At 51.4% G+C, this 17,772-nt stretch overlaps 3 protein-coding genes across 13 annotated transcripts; 1 reads left to right on the forward strand and 2 right to left on the reverse strand.

Annotated features, from left to right (window-relative positions):
* Positions 1–297: 297 nt before the first annotated feature.
* lrrc57 (leucine rich repeat containing 57) lies at positions 298–17,757 on the reverse strand. Of its 9 annotated transcripts, none has more exons than XM_049739877.1 (6): positions 16,981–17,757; positions 10,571–10,697; positions 3,568–3,703; positions 3,218–3,486; positions 2,878–3,063; positions 298–2,806 (listed from the first exon to the last, which is right to left on the reverse strand). In XM_049739877.1, the coding sequence occupies exons 2-6, from the start codon at positions 10,652–10,654 to the stop codon at positions 2,765–2,767; spliced, it is 717 nt and encodes a 238-aa protein (XP_049595834.1). In that variant the 5' UTR covers positions 10,655–10,697; positions 16,981–17,757; the 3' UTR covers positions 298–2,764. The 9 variants fall into 9 exon arrangements, with proteins under 9 accessions (XP_049595834.1, XP_049595833.1, XP_049595829.1 ...); XM_049739876.1 differs by lacking the exon at positions 16,981–17,757 and adding an exon at positions 11,224–11,386; XM_049739872.1 differs by lacking the exon at positions 16,981–17,757 and adding an exon at positions 11,224–11,386 and having other exon boundaries at positions 10,550–10,697.
* jmjd7 (jumonji domain containing 7) lies at positions 11,570–14,539 on the forward strand. 2 transcript variants are annotated; one of them, XM_049739900.1, is made up of 9 exons: positions 11,570–11,733; positions 12,375–12,528; positions 12,591–12,729; positions 13,051–13,165; positions 13,257–13,313; positions 13,380–13,475; positions 13,849–13,925; positions 13,994–14,153; positions 14,284–14,539. In XM_049739900.1, the coding sequence occupies exons 1-9, from the start codon at positions 11,676–11,678 to the stop codon at positions 14,370–14,372; spliced, it is 945 nt and encodes a 314-aa protein (XP_049595857.1). In that variant the 5' UTR covers positions 11,570–11,675; the 3' UTR covers positions 14,373–14,539. The 2 variants fall into 2 exon arrangements, with proteins under 2 accessions (XP_049595857.1, XP_049595859.1); XM_049739902.1 differs by having other exon boundaries at positions 13,081–13,165.
* Positions 14,696–16,986, reverse strand: fbxo34 (F-box protein 34). Of its 2 annotated transcripts, none has more exons than XM_049739891.1 (2): positions 16,256–16,986; positions 14,696–16,147 (listed from the first exon to the last, which is right to left on the reverse strand). In XM_049739891.1, the coding sequence occupies exon 2, from the start codon at positions 16,138–16,140 to the stop codon at positions 14,884–14,886; it is 1,257 nt and encodes a 418-aa protein (XP_049595848.1). In that variant the 5' UTR covers positions 16,141–16,147; positions 16,256–16,986; the 3' UTR covers positions 14,696–14,883. The 2 variants fall into 2 exon arrangements, with proteins under 2 accessions (XP_049595848.1, XP_049595847.1); XM_049739890.1 differs by having other exon boundaries at positions 16,229–16,986.
* Positions 17,758–17,772: the final 15 nt, after the last annotated feature.

Here is a 17,772-nt window from a genome sequence, read left to right on the forward strand (position 1 = left end):
GACCTCTTGTCACTGCACTTTCATTACTTTCAACAGAATCAAGATTCGTACTCACAGTCTGCTGGGCCTTCTCCTAGTATGATCTCGTCAACCACTTCGGCGTCCAACCGACTGATCGAGACAGCCCCGTGAAAAGGGTTTCTCTATCTATATGCCTTGGCCAAGGACTTGTCCTGCGTCGAAAAGTCGGCCGGAACCCCGAAATAGGTCTATTGAGATCCCGGAACGAGCCCCCAAAAATCTGTTAGGTTCAAAATCAGAAAAAGGATCAGCAGACAAAACCAGTGAGGCAGAATGTTGAGTCCTTTCTCGCGAGGAGTGCAATCAGACTTACAGCAGTCCCGAAATACACTAAAGGTCTGATTGCACTCCTCACTCTTTTATTTAGGAATGCCCTACCCACAATGTGAGACTAGCCCCTGAGGTGGGGGGAAGCGTGGGCTTTGTCTCATGAGAAAAGAAACGAGATTCTATAAACAAAAAGAAGTCATAGACAAGATGTCATGAGAATCGAAAAGCGTGCAAGGACAAAATGCTATGTGAAATAAGAAGTCACAGACAAGACACCATGAGAAAAGAGTGCAAGGACAAAATGCCATGTGCAGACATCAACAAAATAGTTTGAGCTATCAACAGCTTTCTTGGATTCCCAGAGATGTAGAAGGTCAGCAAGCTCCAGATAGCATCGTATGACTTGTTGTGGTCTGGTGGACGTCTGCAAGGCGAAACAGCAAGCATTCTGTGCAATAATTTTATTAATAAGTACTCATTAGGGAACGCATGATAACATATATATATACAATTTATCTAACACTCTCAATTTACCGGTCGATTTACGCTCCTACCCTCACCTATGGTCACGAGCTATGGGTCGTGACCGAAGCAACGAGATCACAGATACAAGCGGCCCAAATGAGTTTTCTCCGCAGGATGTCCAGGCTCTCCCTTAGAGATAGGGTGAGAAGCTTGGTCATCCGGGAAAGACTCGGAGTAGAGTCGCTACTCCTCCACGTTGAGAGGAGCCAGATGAGGTGGCTCGGGCATCTCATCAGGATGCCTCCTGGACGCCTCCCTGGGGAGGTGTTCCGGGCATGTCCCACCGGTAGGAGACCCCGAGGACGACCCAGGACACGCTAGAGAGACTATGTCTCTCGGCTAGCCTGGGAACGCCTTGGGATCGCCCGGAATGAGCTGGATGAAGTGGCTGGGGAGAAGGAAGTCTGGGAGTCCCTCCTAAATCTGCTGCCCCCGCGACCCGACCCCAGATAAGCGGAAGATGGATGGGATGGGATGGATGAATGGTTTCTGAGAAACAAGCTCAGTGCTCCCACTAATTCAACGGCATGGTGAGTTTTATTTTCATGTCGTTTATACTTGTTTTTATGCCAGTCGTAGCATTTTATTTTATCACATTTATATATTTATGATAAATGTAATATTTATTTATATAAATGTATTATTTATATATATAAAGGCCGGTCCGCGAAAATATTTCTGACACATAACCGGTCCATGGCGCAAAAAAGGTTGGGGACCACTGCTGTATACCATTAAGATTTTGGCTGGGGAACTTTGCTCAAAACTGGGACAAAAACACCCCAATGTCGCCCCATCCTCACCCTGATCTTTAGGTAAAAATGTTGTGTTCCATTATTGTTATTGATATATCAATTCTTGTCAAATTTATTTTGGGCTTCACATGCCCCCAGTTGATTAATATTAAAAATGTTTAGGTGCATAAGAAAAAAACTCCAAAAACCTGAGCAAGGGAAAAATAAGAAACCCCAAGGGACGGCAGATGGGAGGACCAGATGCCAAGTGGGCACCATATGTTGTTTTGTATTACGTTGCCTTTTAAATATTCAAAAGGCAACGTAATACAAAGCAATCTAAAATAAAGAAGGGTATAAGTCCATTTAGGAAGACACCTTCAGTCATCATGACAGTACCCTTGAGGACATGGTCCACCTCAGATCTTGTCCTGGCCAGTTGGTGTAGAATCCAGACAGCTACCATCAGTTGGGGTAATCATCTAACCGGGAAAGAGTATCAACAATAGGCTACACTTTACATTTTAGTTCAATCAGCAATCGTTAGTTAATGCAAATTAAATTACAAAGAGAAAGAATTGGACTTCATTATTTTCTCAAGCAAAATCAAGTGCGTTTTAGAGGCCCGCGGCATTAGTGAAAATAGTGCAGGAGTGTCCTTGGCAGATTCAACATGTGCTTACGGGTATGCTTGAAGTTTGTTAGTGGTGTGATAATGAATGGAAGTTTATCTAGCTCAAAGAAGGCTAACGGGTATGCTTGAAGTTTGTTAGTGGTGTGATAATGAATGGAAGTTTATCTAGCTCAAAGAAGGCTAACTCTGCTATTATGCAAACAACATGGCTGACACAATAACATCACTGGAAGTTTTCATCACTGTTTTCCTGCATCCGGGTGAAATAACATGCAGCTTATTAGCAAGTGCATTGCCATGGAAACTTCAATGGTTTTGTTTATAAAAAAATTGACAGTGCCGCCAGCAGTGCAATAAGCCTTTGTGTCTCAGAACAGTTTGCAGTTCCTCTTTGTTCCTTTGGGTGGCCAAGCCAGGTCCACAACAGGGTCACCAAGTACTCCCAGTCAGGGTTGGCCAGACACAAGCTGTGCTAATTGATGGGGAACACGCTGGAATCGTCTCTTGGCTTCTTCTTCTACTACTACCTCCCGCTTTGTGTCCCCAGAAGAGAAAGAGGAGGACATGGTGGTGTTGGTCTTCAGGAAAACTTCTTCTTGGTGGCGGTGAAACGCTCCATGTACTGCGAAGGAAAGGCATGGGGAAATTTAAGAAGAAGAGACTTGGTCCGTTGCAGCACGTTCCGAACCTCACCTTGTCGTAGCCCTCCATGTCTCGTAGACACTTGACCTCAAAGAGGTTTCCTTCAACCGAGAAGAGAGACACTTGTGATTCATTCAGGATGGACAGCGGGATGGCGGCCAGGTCCAAACAGTTCTCCTCCACACGTAGAACTTTGAGGCGAGGACACCGAGACACATCCGCAGACAGCAGCGAGATCTGGAACAAACAGGCACAACTTCCTCGTTCTGAATACAGCTATGTTTTACCGGTTTGGTGTCTCATTGGACTGATCTCATTCTTACTGGGCCAATCTAATAACTTTGTTCCAAGCTCAGGTTCTTTTTTTTGGACTGGCTTAATTGTTTGGTACCTGGTTCTGGTTGAGGTTGATCTCAATGACCTGCAATTCTGACACCTCTGGGGGAACACTCTGAAGCTGGTTCCTGGAAAGGTCCAGCAGATCCAGGTGTCTCAGGGCTCCTAGTCCGGTGGGGAACTCCGAGATACGGTTCCCAGCCAGAATGAGGGTCCGCAGGGACTTTAGCTGATCCATGGTGAGTGGCAGCTGCTGGATCCGGTTAGAACTGAGACTAAGAGTCTCCAGTTTCTTCAGCTTCCCAATCTCAGCGGGGAGTCCACCTGAGGAGCAATAAGCAACACCACAAAAGTGTTGAAGAGTTCTAGTACACTGACCGTTTCATCCTGAATGTTTGAACTCACCCAGCCTGTTTGAGTTGAGGGTCAAACTCCGGAGCTGCGCATAGCTTCCAATAGAAGGAGGAAGTGACTCCAACTTGTTGTCAGACAGGTCCACGGTCCGAAGGTTTGCTGTAAGCCGCTGCAATTCCTCAGGAAACTGAAGGCCACAAAGTCTCATATCAGAACCTGTTAGCAGAAGCTAGTAGCATCGATACTCGGCTTGGGCCTCAGTTGAGTCATTAACATGTTGACTATATACGCCGCAAGGAACAAGTACAATTACTAGAGAACCCGCATAGAATCAGACCTTGCTGACTCGAGAATCCACATGGCAGCCGGACAAAACATGCTGATTGTTTACCTCACATGGCACTGGAATGTGCTGCCAGAACATACATACTGAACTCACATAAGACAAGCTGGTTCTAGGACCCAGATGATACCTGCTGACTATATAAAGTGAGACCCATCTGCTGACTATATAGAGTGAGAACCCCACCACCCACGTAAAAGAACTTACTGAAGCTTAAGAACTTATGTGTAGGCACACAGTAGAAATCACATGACACTGGAAAATGCAGACTGTATGACAGGGGTCACCAACCTTTCTTAAACCGAGAGCTACTTTCTGGGTACTGATTAAGGCAAAGGGCTACCAGTTGATGTGACTTGCTCGAAATCCGTCGTCACTCGCGCGAACTGGAAGCCGTGGCTGACGGGGGCTGTCCTCAGACTGTTGAGGGCCAGGGGATGAGGCTGGCTTGAGGACAGCGAGGGCCGACCTGTCCCGAGGCATCAAAGAAGCGAAGAAGGCGTTCTCGTGCAAGGTCTCCACCCACTTCAAGGACAGCAAGGACGCACGTAGCCTTTGGCGGGGCATTCAGACCATCACGGACTACAAGCTCGCGCCGAGGAGCTGTGAGGGCGACGTCCGTCTGCTGAACGATCTGAACCGCTTCTTTGCTCGCTTCGACGCCCAGAATAGCACTTGCCCGTTGAAGACCACTCCCCCCCCACACGAGCAGCCCCTGCGCCTCTCTGCCGACGGTGTGAGAAGGGCGCTTGCCGCTATTGACACCCGTAAGGCGGCGGGCCCTGACAACATCCCGGGTCGAGCGCTGAAGGACTGCGCTGGGGAGCTGTCGGGTGTCTTCACGGACATCTTTAACGTTTCCCTGCAGCAGGCCATCGTCCCCTCGTGTTTCAAGGCTGCCACCATCGTTCCTGTGCCGAAGAAACCTGCACCGTCATGCTTCAATGACTACCGCCCTGTGGCACTGACGCCCATCATCATGAAGTGCTTTGAGCGGCTGGTCATGGAGCACATCAAGTCCGTTCTCCCCCCCACCATTGACCCTTTCCAGTTTGCGTACCGTGCCAAGCGGTCCTCTGAGGATGCCATCTGCTCTGCCCTCCACTCGGCCCTCACCCACCTGGAGAGAAAGGACTCATATGTGAGGTTGCTGTTTGTGGACTTCAGCTCTGCCTTCAACACCATTGTGCCGCAGCGACTCATCTCCAAACTTGACGAGCTGGGCCTCAGTACCTCCCTCTGCAACTGGCTACTGGACTTCCTCTGTCAGAGGTGGTGCGTGTTGGCGACAAAATCTCCGCCAGCATCACGCTGAGCACGGGGGCCCCCCAGGGCTGCGTGCTCAGTCCATTGCTCTTCACCCTGCTGACGCATGACTGCTCTGCGACCTACAGCGACAACCGCATAGTGAAGTTTGCTGACGACACGACTCTGGTGGGTCTCATCACGAAGGGCGACGAGACTCGGTACAGGTCGGAAGTTGACCTTCTGACCACGTGGTGCAGGGACAACAACCTCCTGCTGAACGTCAATAAGACCAAGGAAATCATTGTTGACTTCCGGAAGGGTCACACAACACACCTGCCGCTGATCATCGACGGTGCTGTGGTGGAGAGGGTGAGCTGCACCAAGTTCCTGGGGGTGCACATCAGTGAGGACCTCTCCTGGTCTGCAAACACCTCGTCACTGGCAAAGAAAGCTCAGCGCCGCCTGTACTTCCTGCGGAAGCTCAGGCGTGCATGTGCTCCTCAGGCAGTCCTGTCTACATTCTACCGTGGCACCATTGAGAGCGTCCTCACCAGTTGCATCGCTGTCTGGGGTGGTAACTGCACTGAACAGAACTTGAAGGCCCTGCAGCACATAGTGAATACGGCTAGTAAGATTGGTGCTTCGCTCCCCTCCCTGAAGGACATTTACACCTCCCATCTCGCCCGCAAGGCAACCTCGATTGCCAGAGATGTGAGTCACCCAGCTCACTCTTTGTTTGACCTTCTGCCCTCTGGGAAGAGGTACAGGAGCCTGCGCTCCCGCACCACCAGACTCGCCAACAGCTTCTTTCCCCAGGCTGTTAGGGCCCTGAACTCGCTACCCCCTTCTGCGTAGCGTGCGGCACTGTTGCGCCATTTTCGGGAATGTCTGCTGTACGCGCACTTGCTCCTTTTTTTTTTCCATCCATCCATCCATCCATCCATCCATCCATCCATCCATCCATCTTCTTCCGCTTATCCGGGGTCGGGTCGCGGGGGCAGCAGCTTTAGGAGGGACTCCCAGACTTCCCTCTCCCCAGCCACTTCATCCAGCTCATCCCGGGGGATCCCAAGGCGTTCCCAGGCCAGCTGAGAGACATAGTCTCTCCAGCGCGTCCTGGGTTGTCCCCGGGGTCTCCTACCGGTGGGACATGCCCGGAACACCTCCCCAGGGAGGCGTCCAGGAGGCATCCTGATAAGATGCCCGAGCCACCTCATCTGGCTCCTCTCAACGTGGAGGAGTAGCGACTCTACTCCGAGTCTCTCCCGGATGACCGAGCTTCTCACCCTATCTCTAAGGGAGAGCCCGGACATCCTGCGGAGAAAACTCATTTCGGCCGCTTGTATCCGAGATCTCGTTCTTTCGGTCACGACCCATAGCTCGTGACCATAGGTGAGGGTAGGAGCGTAAATCGACCGGTAAATTGAGAGCTTTGCCTTTTGGCTCAGCTCTCTCTTCACCACAACGGACCGGTACAGGGTCCGCATTACTGCCGACGCTGCACCGATCCGCCTGTCGATCTCACGCTCCATTCTCCCCTCACTCGTGAACAAGACTCCAAGATACTTGAACTCCTCCACTTGGGGCAGGATCTCATCCCCGATCCGGAGAGGGCATTCCACCCTTTTCCGATCGAGGACCATGGACTCGGATTTGGAGGTGCTGACCCTCATCCCGACCGCTTCACACTCGGCTGCGAACCGTTCCAGCGAGAGCTGGAGATCACGGCCTGAAGAAGCCAACAGCACCACGTCATCTGCAAAAAGCAGGGACGCGATGCTGAGGTCCCCAAACCGGACCCCCTCAACGCCTCGGCTGCGCCTAGAAATTCTGTCCATAAAAATTATGAACAGAATCGGTGACAAAGGGCAGCCTTGGCGGAGTCCAACCCTCACTGGGAACGAATCCGACTTACTGCCGGAAATGCGGACCAGACTCTGGCATCGGTGATACAGGGACCGAACCGCCCTTATCAGTTGGCTCGGCACCCCGTACTCCCGAAGCACCCTCCACAGAACCTCCCGAGGGACACGGTCGAACGCCTTCTCCAAGTCCACAAAACACATGTGGACTGGTTGGGCGAACTCCCATGCACCCTCGAGGATCCTGCCGAGGGTGTAGAGCTGGTCCACTGTTCCACGGCCAGGACGAAAGCCACACTGCTCCTCCTGAATCCGAGGTTCGACCTCCCGACGGACCCTCCTCTCCAGCACCCCTGAATAGACCTTACCAGGGAGGCTGAGGAGTGTGATTCCCCTGTAATTGGAACACACCCTCCGGTCCCCCTTCTTAAAGAGGGGAACCACCACCCCAGTCTGCCAATCCAGAGGCACTGTCCCCGATGTCCACGCAACGTTGTAGAGGCGTGTCAGCCATGACAGCCCCACAACATCCAGAGCCTTTAGGAACTCTGGGCGGATCTCATCCACCCCCGGGGCCCTGCCACCGAGGAGTTTTTTAACTACCTCAGTGACTTCGACCCCAGAGATTGGAGAATCCGCCTCAAAGTCTCCAGGCCCTGCTTCCTCAATGGAAGGCGTGTAGGTGGAATTGAGGAGGTCTTCGAAGTATTCTCCCCACCGACTCACGACGTCCCGAGTCGAGGTCAGCAGCACGCCATCCCCACTGTAAACAGTGTTGACGTTGCACTGCTTCCCCCTCCTGAGACGCCGGATGGTGGACCAGAATTTCCTCGAAGCCGTCCGAAAGTCATTTTCCATGGCCTCACCGAACTCCTCCCACGCCCGGGTTTTTGCCTCAGCAACCGCCGAAGCCGCGTTCCGCTTGGCCATCCGGTACCTGTCAGCTGCCTCCGGAGTCCCGCAGGCCAAAACGGCCCGATAGGACTCCTTCAGCTTGACGGCATCCCTTACCGCCGGTGTCCACCAGCGGGTTCGGGGATTGCCGCCACGACAGGCACCAACGACCTTACGGCCACAGCTCCGGTCGGCCGCCTCAACAATGGAGGCGCGGAACATGGTCCACTCAGACTCAATGTCCCCCGCCTCCCCCGGGACGTGGGAAAAGCTCTGCCGGAGGTGGGAGTTGAAGCTCTTCCTGACAGGAGATTCTGCCAGACGTTCCCAGCAGACCCTCACAGAGCGTTTGGGTCTGCCAGGTCGGACCGGCATCTTCCCCCACCATCGGAGCCAACCCACCACCAGGTGGTGATCAGTTGACAGCTCCGCCCCTCTCTTCACCCGAGTGTCCAAAACATGCGGCCGCAAATCCGATGACACGACTACAAAGTCGATCATCGAACTGCGGCCTAGGGTGTCCTGGTGCCAAGTGCACACATGGACACCCTTATGCTTGAACATGGTGTTCATTATTGAAAATCCATGTCGAGCACAGAAGTCCAACAATAGAACACCGATCGGGTTCAGATCGGGGGGGGCCGTTCCTCCCAATCACGCCCTTCCAGGTCTCACTGTCATTGCCCACGTGAGCATTGAAGTCACCCAGTAGAACGATGGAGTCCCCAGAAGGAGCGCTCTCCAGCACTTCCTCCAGGGACCCCAAGAAGGGTGGGTACTCTGAGCTGCTGTTTGGTGCAGAGACACAAACAACAGTCAGGACCCGTCCCCCCACCCGAAGGCGGAGGGAGGCTACCCTCTCGTTCACCGGGGTGAACCCCAATGTGCAGGCGCCCAGCCGGGGGGCAATAAGTATACCCACACCTGCTCGACGCCTCTCACCGTGGGCAACTCCAGAGTGGAAGAGAGTCCAGCCCCTCTCGAGAGGGCTTGTACCGGAACCCAAACTGTGCGTGGAGGCTAGTCCGACTATATCTAGTCGGAATTTTTCTGCCTCGCACACCAGCTCGGGCTCCTTTCCAGCCAGAGAGGTGACATTCCATGTCCCAAGAGCCAGCTTCTGCAGCCGGGGATCAGACCGCCAAGGTCCCTGCCTTTGGCTGCCGCCCAGCACACATTGCACCCGACCCCTTTGGCCCCTCCCACAGGTGGTGAGCCCATGGGAAGAGGGACCCACGTTTCCTTTTCGGGCTATGCCCGGCCGGACCCCATGGGCGAAGGCCCGGCCACCAGACGCTCGCCTTCGGGCCCCGCCTCCAGGCCTGGCTCCAGAGGGAGGCCCCGGTGACCCGCGTCCGGGCGAGGGAAAACGAAGTCCATTTATTTCAATCGTCATAAGGGGCTTCTGTGAGCCGTGCTTTGTCTGGCCCCTCACCTAGGACCCGTTTGCCATGGGTGACCCTACCAGGGGCATGAAGCCCCCGACAACATGGCTCCTAGAATCATAAGGGCACGCAAACCCCTCCACCACGATAAGGTGACGACTCACGGAGGGGCTTTTTTTTTTCTGCTCCTCTTATTTATTTATTGTTGTGTTATTTATTCATTATTTATTCAGCACAATTTTGTTGTACTTGTTTACTTGTTTGTCTGTTGTGAGCCATGTCTTGTCACCGTCGGATAGGGGGGAACGAAATTTCGGTTTCTTTGTGTGTCTTTGGCATGTGGAGAAATTGACAATAAAGCTGACTTTGACTTTGACACAGACTTCTGAAATTTGGCTTTCACTGTGTTATTATTGTCATTTCCAGTTCACATGTGTGATTTTAACAACAATAGCAAAACTAGAGTCAAACCTTGGTTTTTGACCACAATCCGTTCCAGAAGGCGGTTCGAGAAGCGAATTGGTCGAATTCCGAATCTATTTTTTCCATTACAAATAATGGAATAATGTTTAATCCGTTTCAAGACAAAACCCCCCCCGCCTTTTTTAAGCATTTTTTCATTTGTGCATATTTGTCCGATCGCGCAATTGCAGCGCACCGCCGAACGCGCAACCGTAACGTGTCGCCCACCGCGCAACTGCACCGCGCTGGTCGCATTATTGTGACAGAGCCGTCGCTGAAATTTTGAAAATACTTTTAAAGTCCTGATGTACTTTCCAAAATTTAAGTGGACCTCAGTGCGCAGGGAGCTTAATTTGGTCCAATCACACAACCGCAGCGCGCCGGACGCTCACAGTCGCATTGCTTTAAGAGCGCCTTTGTGTTTTAGGATGGCTTTACTGCTCCCACTTGCTTTCTTTGGAGGCATGATTAGGGGTTAATACAATCCTCAAAGTAACGAAAATACAATAACAACGGAGTCAGTCGGCATCCGGGCCGCGCGGTCAGGTTTTCTCGGGTCCTCCCGGCTCATCTCGCGAGGTTCGACCTCCGAATTTTGTTCGACAACTGAAGCAAAAAATCTCGAATTTTTTGTTAGAATTCCGATTCTAAAACCGAGGTTTGACTGTAAAATAAATAGATGCAGCTCACTGACAAGTGCCGCTATTTGAGCTAATTTTAGAACAGTCCCGCGGGCGACTCATGTGGTCCTCACGGGCGACCTGGTGGCCGCAGGCAACGTGTTGGTGAACCCTGCTGTATGACAAAAAATGGTACCAAAATAAGCATATAGGACCCACATGGTACCAGACATGTCTCACCGCTGGAAGTCCTTTTCCAGTGAGCTGGAATACTCCTGTCTTCTGGGAGGTCTCCAGATGGGACTTGAGAGCACTATTCCCCATCCGGATTGAAGGTCCAAACTGTGTCCGTCACTGCGGCAGTGTCCTGCACATCAACGTCAATCAGTCTCGGCCTAGGGGATGACGTATGGTGTATTGGTACACTCGCCTGTCTAGTGTGCAGGCACTATGAGTTTGATTCTCGCATATGACGGTGTGCATGTGTGTGACACATACAAAAAAACGTCAGGTCTATGTCAATTACAGCATGGATTTAATAATAAAATATCAATAGCTCACGTGACACCGTGCTCTCAAAGTAATCAAGTATTGAACCGAACTTCGTTGGGGACCTCAAGCTGTCAATCAGAGGCTCATCGGTATTCAAGTTGATGACATGAGCCTGTCGCTAAATAGCTCACTATGACTTTCACCTTCTTCAGTCATTATCAGTGGTCGTAAAAGGCGACGAGAACACGAACTACTTGAGCCGAAGGCTCGGTCCACTTTGTCGTATGGATGTGCAGCGGAAACGGGGAGGGGGGCGTTATGAAGCTAAGCTAAAAGAAGCAACATCCGTTAGAATGCTGAACGCTAGCAGAATTCCACACTCAGCTCGGCGGCTCACTTACGTCACAGTGACGAAATGCTGCGCTGTTCTCGTAAAACAACTTTGAAACGACTAAAAGATTTACTGTGCGGTAAATCTTTTTTTTTTTTTTTTTTAAATTGTGAGAGCCACGCAGTAACGTCAACAGAAAATACCCGGATGTTACGTCACTAAGCGCACGCGCAATAAAACGCTTGTCTTCAAGCAAAAAAAATCATCATAGCTCAGTTTTTGCTTTGAACAATAATTTAAAACTCACTGAAATGTATATTTTTTCCATGCAAAAATATTTAATTACAATGATATTCATGAAAAAGGTCGGTGACGTAACTAGATTTACAGTTCAGTGTCTGGCCAGCAGGGGAAGACATACCACAAGGCGTCCGACGACGAAGACGCAGTGCGCAGGCGCAGTGGGTGTAAACAAAGCAGCATGGACGAAGCGGCCGAGCATTAAAACGTGATTTTGATGCAATGGTTGACATGGACGCCGTGAAGGAACGACTAGCTAATTTCGCATTAGAGGCTCACGGTACTGCAGTATATACTGTGTAAACTGCTGCTTTTACTTGTAGTGTACTTACTAAGACTAATAATACTACTACGACTCATACGCCAATGCTACTACTACTACGACTTGTATTGATACTTTCACGGCTTGAACTCATGCTACTTATAGTTATATAACATTAAACTTACACTACTCATAGCACTCCCATTACTACTTTTTTGTGTTACTATTCATAATAGTACTTAATCAAAGTAGCATTAATACTGTTTATAGAGTAGTAATACGTCTACTATTATCATTATTACTCATTACTATGACTTGCACAAGTATTAATGGTAGTACTACTCCTTACACTAGAACTATACTACTTCTGCATATTAGACCAGTACTATCAGTAGCGTAGCTTTTAGTGCGTATAAACATAAACTTTATATACATTATTATAGCTACGCTGCACCTAAGTACTTTGAATATTAATACTGCAAAGTATCTATACAATACGAGACGTCTTTATTCATATTGCGCTTTCACGATAGCTTAGGCTGTAACAAACTAGTGCTGTGCTACGACCTAATCGCCCAGATTATACTACTATTGTATCTGCATTACTGGTAGCACTGGCATTATTACTCCTCGTCATGTAGCTGGATTTAACGTTGCAGATTTGTATTTGAACAAATCGGTGCCGTATGTGGACGGCCCACCCGAGCCGCTTCACTTTTACCGCCAGTGGATCGCTCCCAACAAGCCGTGCATCATACGAAACGCCTTCAGTCATTGGCCGGCTCTGTCCAGGTGGACGCCCGCGTACCTGAGGTAGGTAAGGAGGAAGATAGGACACCTGGGCTGAGCATAGACTTCCCGCTTTCTGTTTGCAGGGAGAAGGTGGGCTCCAAGGTCATCAGCGTGGCGGTGACCCCCAACGGTTACGCCGACGCCATCAAAGACGATCGATTCGTGACGCCAGAGGAACGATGTATGTGCTTTTCCTCCGTGCTCGACATCATCCAAGGAAAGGTACAAGACAGCACGTTGTGCTTGCTCAACACCGCGCGCGGCCCAAAGAGCCGACGTGAGAGACCACAATCTCCTACAAAAGCCCAAACTGACTGCCTTTAAACATTCTGAACCTTCCAGAGCCAATTATACGTTGTCGTCTTTTTACCTCAACAAGGCGATGGTATAAGTTGAAATAAAAAATGAAAGAAAAAAATGGTTCTAAGGAAACAAATCACAGTTCGGTTGCATTTTGCGTTATCAACTACAAGAGGAGAGAGCCTAAAGAGTTGATTGCAAACTAAGCCGTACACTTCAGCACATGACTTGTTGTGCGGTCAGGTGAAGCAGCGTGGCGTGTTCTACATTCAGAAGCAGTGCTCCAACCTGCTGGAGGAGCTTCCTGAGCTGACGGCTGACATGGACGCGCACATCGGCTGGATGAGCACAGCCATGGGTGAGCCGGCTGGCTAGCCAGCGCGCTCGCTAGCGCCGCCCTGCCCTTTGAGGAACCTCACATGTCCATCATTCTTTTGTCATTTGTTCAGGAAAGTCGCCAGACGCCGTCAACTTCTGGCTCGGAGAGGCCGACGCGATCACCTCCCGTAAGATCCGCTCGCTGCATCGCCTGACTTTTTCAGCAAAACAAAGTGTTCTGATTCCCCTTTTAGTGCACAAAGATCCTTATGAGAACATTTACTGCGTCATCTCTGGACAGAAGGACTTCATCCTGCTGCCGCCCACCGACAGACCCTTTGTCCCGTATGGTAAACATAGAACCCTCGTAACAACCTTGACCTTAGCAACCTTACTAACATTGGCTCCGCTAATCATCATAACCAAAAGGCATCTGCCCTTATGGTAACCATAGTAACAGTCTTGACTAAAACAAGTCACAAGCCTTGTGTTAACCATGGTGACAAGTAAACGTTATGACAGTAAACATAGTAACCATAGTAGCAGGCCTTTTGGCAACAACTCTCCAAACAACCATTACAACTGCCCAACAACCATAGTAACAATGCTTACGGTGACCACATTGACAAATCACAGCCCTGACGCCTTTACATAGCGACATTCCATAGAATGCAGTACGTATGGCGCCAGGGTGCGGTAACCATGGTTACCATGCTCTGCCAGGCCTATACCAGCCCGCGGTTTACCGGCAGAAGGAAGAGGGTGACTTTGAGGTGGTGGACCAGAGCGATGGTGAAAAGGTGCGTTCGGGCGCTGGGTGGCTCCCTGGCTCTCGCAATCTGACACTCTGGCCCGCCACTGCGGCCAGGTGCCGTGGATCCCCGTAGACCCGCTGGATCCAGACCTGGAGCGCTACCCCTCGTACGCGCGAGCGCAGCCGCTCCGCTGCAGCGTGAAGGCGGGAGAGATGCTCTACCTGCCGTCCTTGTGGTTCCACCACGTGAGACAGTCGCACGGCTGCATCGCAGGTAGGATGCGGATATGAGGACACAAGCAGAAGCAGGTCAAAGCGCGCATGGAATTTGTGTCACAATTTCAAATGAGTTGAAAGTGTTTGCGAGTTGTAAGATTGCAATCGCACCCCTAACCCACCCCCAGTGAACTTCTGGTACGACATGGACTTTGACATCAAGTATAACTACTTCTCGCTCCTGGACGACATCACAACCATCACCTCTCGACACTGAGCTGACCGCCAGGCTGCATTACACCGCAAAACCACACGAGAGCACCAGGAGTCCCCTCACAATCTGAACCCTGATTAAAGATAATTACTTAATATTAAAGTTATATCGGAAATTGTCAATGTATTATGCAGATACTTTCATTTTATTAAAATAAATCTTACACTGCGCTTCAAAACGGGTCTTCTGTTAAAAAAATAAAATAAAATTACATTTACTCAGGTTGGACAGATGCGTCACTTTAAAATGGCCCAGAGCCAGAGGTTTGTTTAATTCAAACAAAATACAAGGGCAAAGAAGTGAAAAAAAGCTCTAAATTAAAACACTCAATTTTTAAAAATGTCTTTTTATTATAGCATTTCCTAGGCTTTCTTAAAATGCAATATTATGTACACGTGAACACAAATTGAGATCTGTCTGAGACTCCTTCCTCAGCCAACAAACCGGATGTGACAGGTCGACCACGAGCAAGTTCAAGGAAAAAAAAACAAAGGTAAAAGCTTTGCCATGCAGCTCAGCTGTGTAAGGTGGGCACCCAGCGGTTGTCGTGGAGCCCCACGTTGCAACCGGGGGCGTCCCTGCGTAGGCGGTGGCAGCATAGCCAGAAGCCGGGCCCGAAGGGCAGCGCCTGGCAGTACGGCTTGTGGTGCCAGCGGCACAACGACACGTCACCGCGCCCGTAGCGCCACTTGCACTTCTTGCAGGGGTCGTTGCAGTAACGGGGGTCCGCCACCCACAGGGAATCGGCGGGACGGACACTGTAGTTCTCGATGACCAGCTTGAAGTAGCGACACGTGCACTTGAGGGCCGCTAGGCTGCGGGTGGGCAGCAGCACAAAGATGCCCACCAGCACATCCTGCGGCAGTGTGGCCAGAGTGGTCGGCAGCTCCAGGAGCTCACTCAGCCGCCGTCTCATCTCCGCAAAGTCATCCGATGCCCGCATCTGCTCCGCTGCCTCGTCCGAAAGGATGTAGGGTGGCGCCGGCCAAGGCGTGGACAGAAACAACAACCCGGGAAGGGGCTCCGTCTCCTCCAGCGAAGGAAGCGCGATGCCGGCTGAAGAAGGTGACCGGGAGCGTCCGATCGGGTCGCTGTCCCAAGCATCGAACGATGGCGAGGATGGAGAGGGCGGAGCGGGACAGTCGGTGAGCTGCACGTGCCCTGCCCACATCCTCAGGCTTGTGGACACGCCACCCTCGTTGCGACGCTGCAGACACTCGAGCTTGGCGACCACGTCCGATACACGCACGCTCTCCGTGTCCTCCGGGAGGGGCGGCGTTCGGGTGACGGCGAACCCGGTGCCGCTGCGGCGCTCCTCCAGAAACGCAACTATGGCACCCACTGACACCTTCTGCTCCAAACTTCGGGTGGAGGCATCAGCGGGCAGCCTGTTTCCAGGCAGGCTACCTGAGTCCCGCCGGAGGGTTCTGGTAGCGGTGGACTGCCTTCGTCGCTTGCCGTCGTTATTTTCCCGCCAGCTGCCCTTCACCTTCGCTGGCCGCGTTGAGGGGGCGCGGTTTGCGCATAATGAACCCGGGTCCGGAGCGAAGAGGGCAATCTTCTCACGGACGTGGCCCGGCTTGATGACGGCGCACACATCCAGCAGGGCGTCGGGATCATCTTTGGCCGGACAACGTAGCGGTGGCGGGCTGGCTTGTGTACTAAGCGTGTTGCCTGGGATGGCACTGAGGGGGCAACGGCCGTTGCGGGGAGGCGTGCAGAACCCTGACAGGTCCACGCACAGCCCGGAACGCAGCTGCTTGACGTGCATGGCCCGTCTGGAGACAGGAAGCGAACATTAACTTGGTGTGGTGTCCATGTGGCACCGCGACGGCAGCCAAGAGGCAGGCAGGCTTTACCTCCAGGCGGCGCCTTGATTGGCTTACGCTTAAAGGAGGTACCGGCGGCAAGGTGACGAGGCCTCGTTCGCGGGGGCTGCGGGCGTCCAAGTTCAAGGGGGACATTTGGCCATGGGCAGGAAGCGACACATTGCAACATGAGCAAAGTTCACATCAAATTAAAAAAAGCTCTTGTCCTCACAACATTTTCAACCCTTCTTTTCTCTCTTGCATTCTACCCTTTTCCCTTCTAGTCTATACCTTCCCTTCCCATATCCATTATTTTTCTTCCTCTTATCTTTACTTCCTTGTTTTCCTTCATTCTACACCCACTTACCATCTATCCCTCATTTCTCCAATCCGTTCCTTTCCAACTTTTCATCAGTGCTTTACCCCCTTCCTTCTTCCAAACTTTCTTTCCTTCATCCACAGAAGGATTTTTCTGTCCTTGGCCCCCTCCTTTCTTCGTCTAGACATGTACATATACGCAAAACGATCAAGTCGAATTTAAAAGAGTCGAAAGGATCGCTGAGGAGCCGTGCACATTTCCGGGTTGTGCAAGGTCCAATGGCAGCTGACACGCTACGTGCTGGGGACGCTTGCGAGCGTCACATTTATCTACCTGCCCGGCCACCCGCCTGCCGACCTTGCCTGAATGGTTGGCTGGCTGGCAGAATCGCATCCGGAGCTGAAGACCCTCAGTGTGGACAACGTTTGTTAGCATCGCAAGCAAGGCTAAGCGGCGAAGGAGGCCAAGAGGTAGCCCGACTCACCTGATCCCGATCGTCGCTTGATTGTCCGTCGACAGGAAACGACCTTCGGTGCCCTCTCGACGTCCTCGCGCGTTGTCGTCTCATAAAAATCTTGAAAAGTGCACTAGCGCCAAGTGGGCGCACGCGCGCGCGCACACTAACAACAAACGAGAGCTGACGTCGGTCTTCGCGTTGGGTTTTCCGTCCAGCTGGAGCAGCGGCGCCGTGACGTCGTCGGACGGTCAAAGATCGCCTGTACTGAAGAAGACTGCACGGACCTGCGCCTATCTTCTTATTTTGTTTTTGGCCTTTTTATTTTGGCTGTCGGGCGGCTCGGTGGAGCACTGGTTAGCGCGTCCGCCAGTTCAGAGGGTGCGAGTTCGATTTCACCTCCGGCCCTCCCTGTGTGGAGTTTGTAAGTTCTCCCCGTGCTTGCGTGGGTTTTCTCCAGGCACTCCGGTTTCCTCCCACATCCCAAAGACATGCTTGTTAGGCTTCTTGAGTACTCAAATTGCCCCTAGATGCGAGTGCGGATGTTTGTTTGTCTCTGTGTGCCCTGCAATTGGCTGCCCCATGACAGCTGAGTTAGGGTCCAGCAAGCCCGCGACACAAGCGGTACGGAAAATGGATGGATGGATTTTGACTGTCTTTGTAAACCAATTAAGAAAAGCGGCTAACATTTAGGAACGTAAAACTCGGCTCGTTATTTAACAAATAATTTTATTAAACATAAAAAATGTAAAATGTAAAGAAAAATATGTTTCTGGTGTATTTGCTTTTTTCTGAGTGAAGTACATTCTTTGTCTCCTCGTC

This window comes from Syngnathus scovelli, chromosome 14, assembly GCF_024217435.2.
Source record: "Syngnathus scovelli strain Florida chromosome 14, RoL_Ssco_1.2, whole genome shotgun sequence".
Taxonomy (NCBI): Eukaryota; Metazoa; Chordata; class Actinopteri; order Syngnathiformes; family Syngnathidae; genus Syngnathus; species Syngnathus scovelli.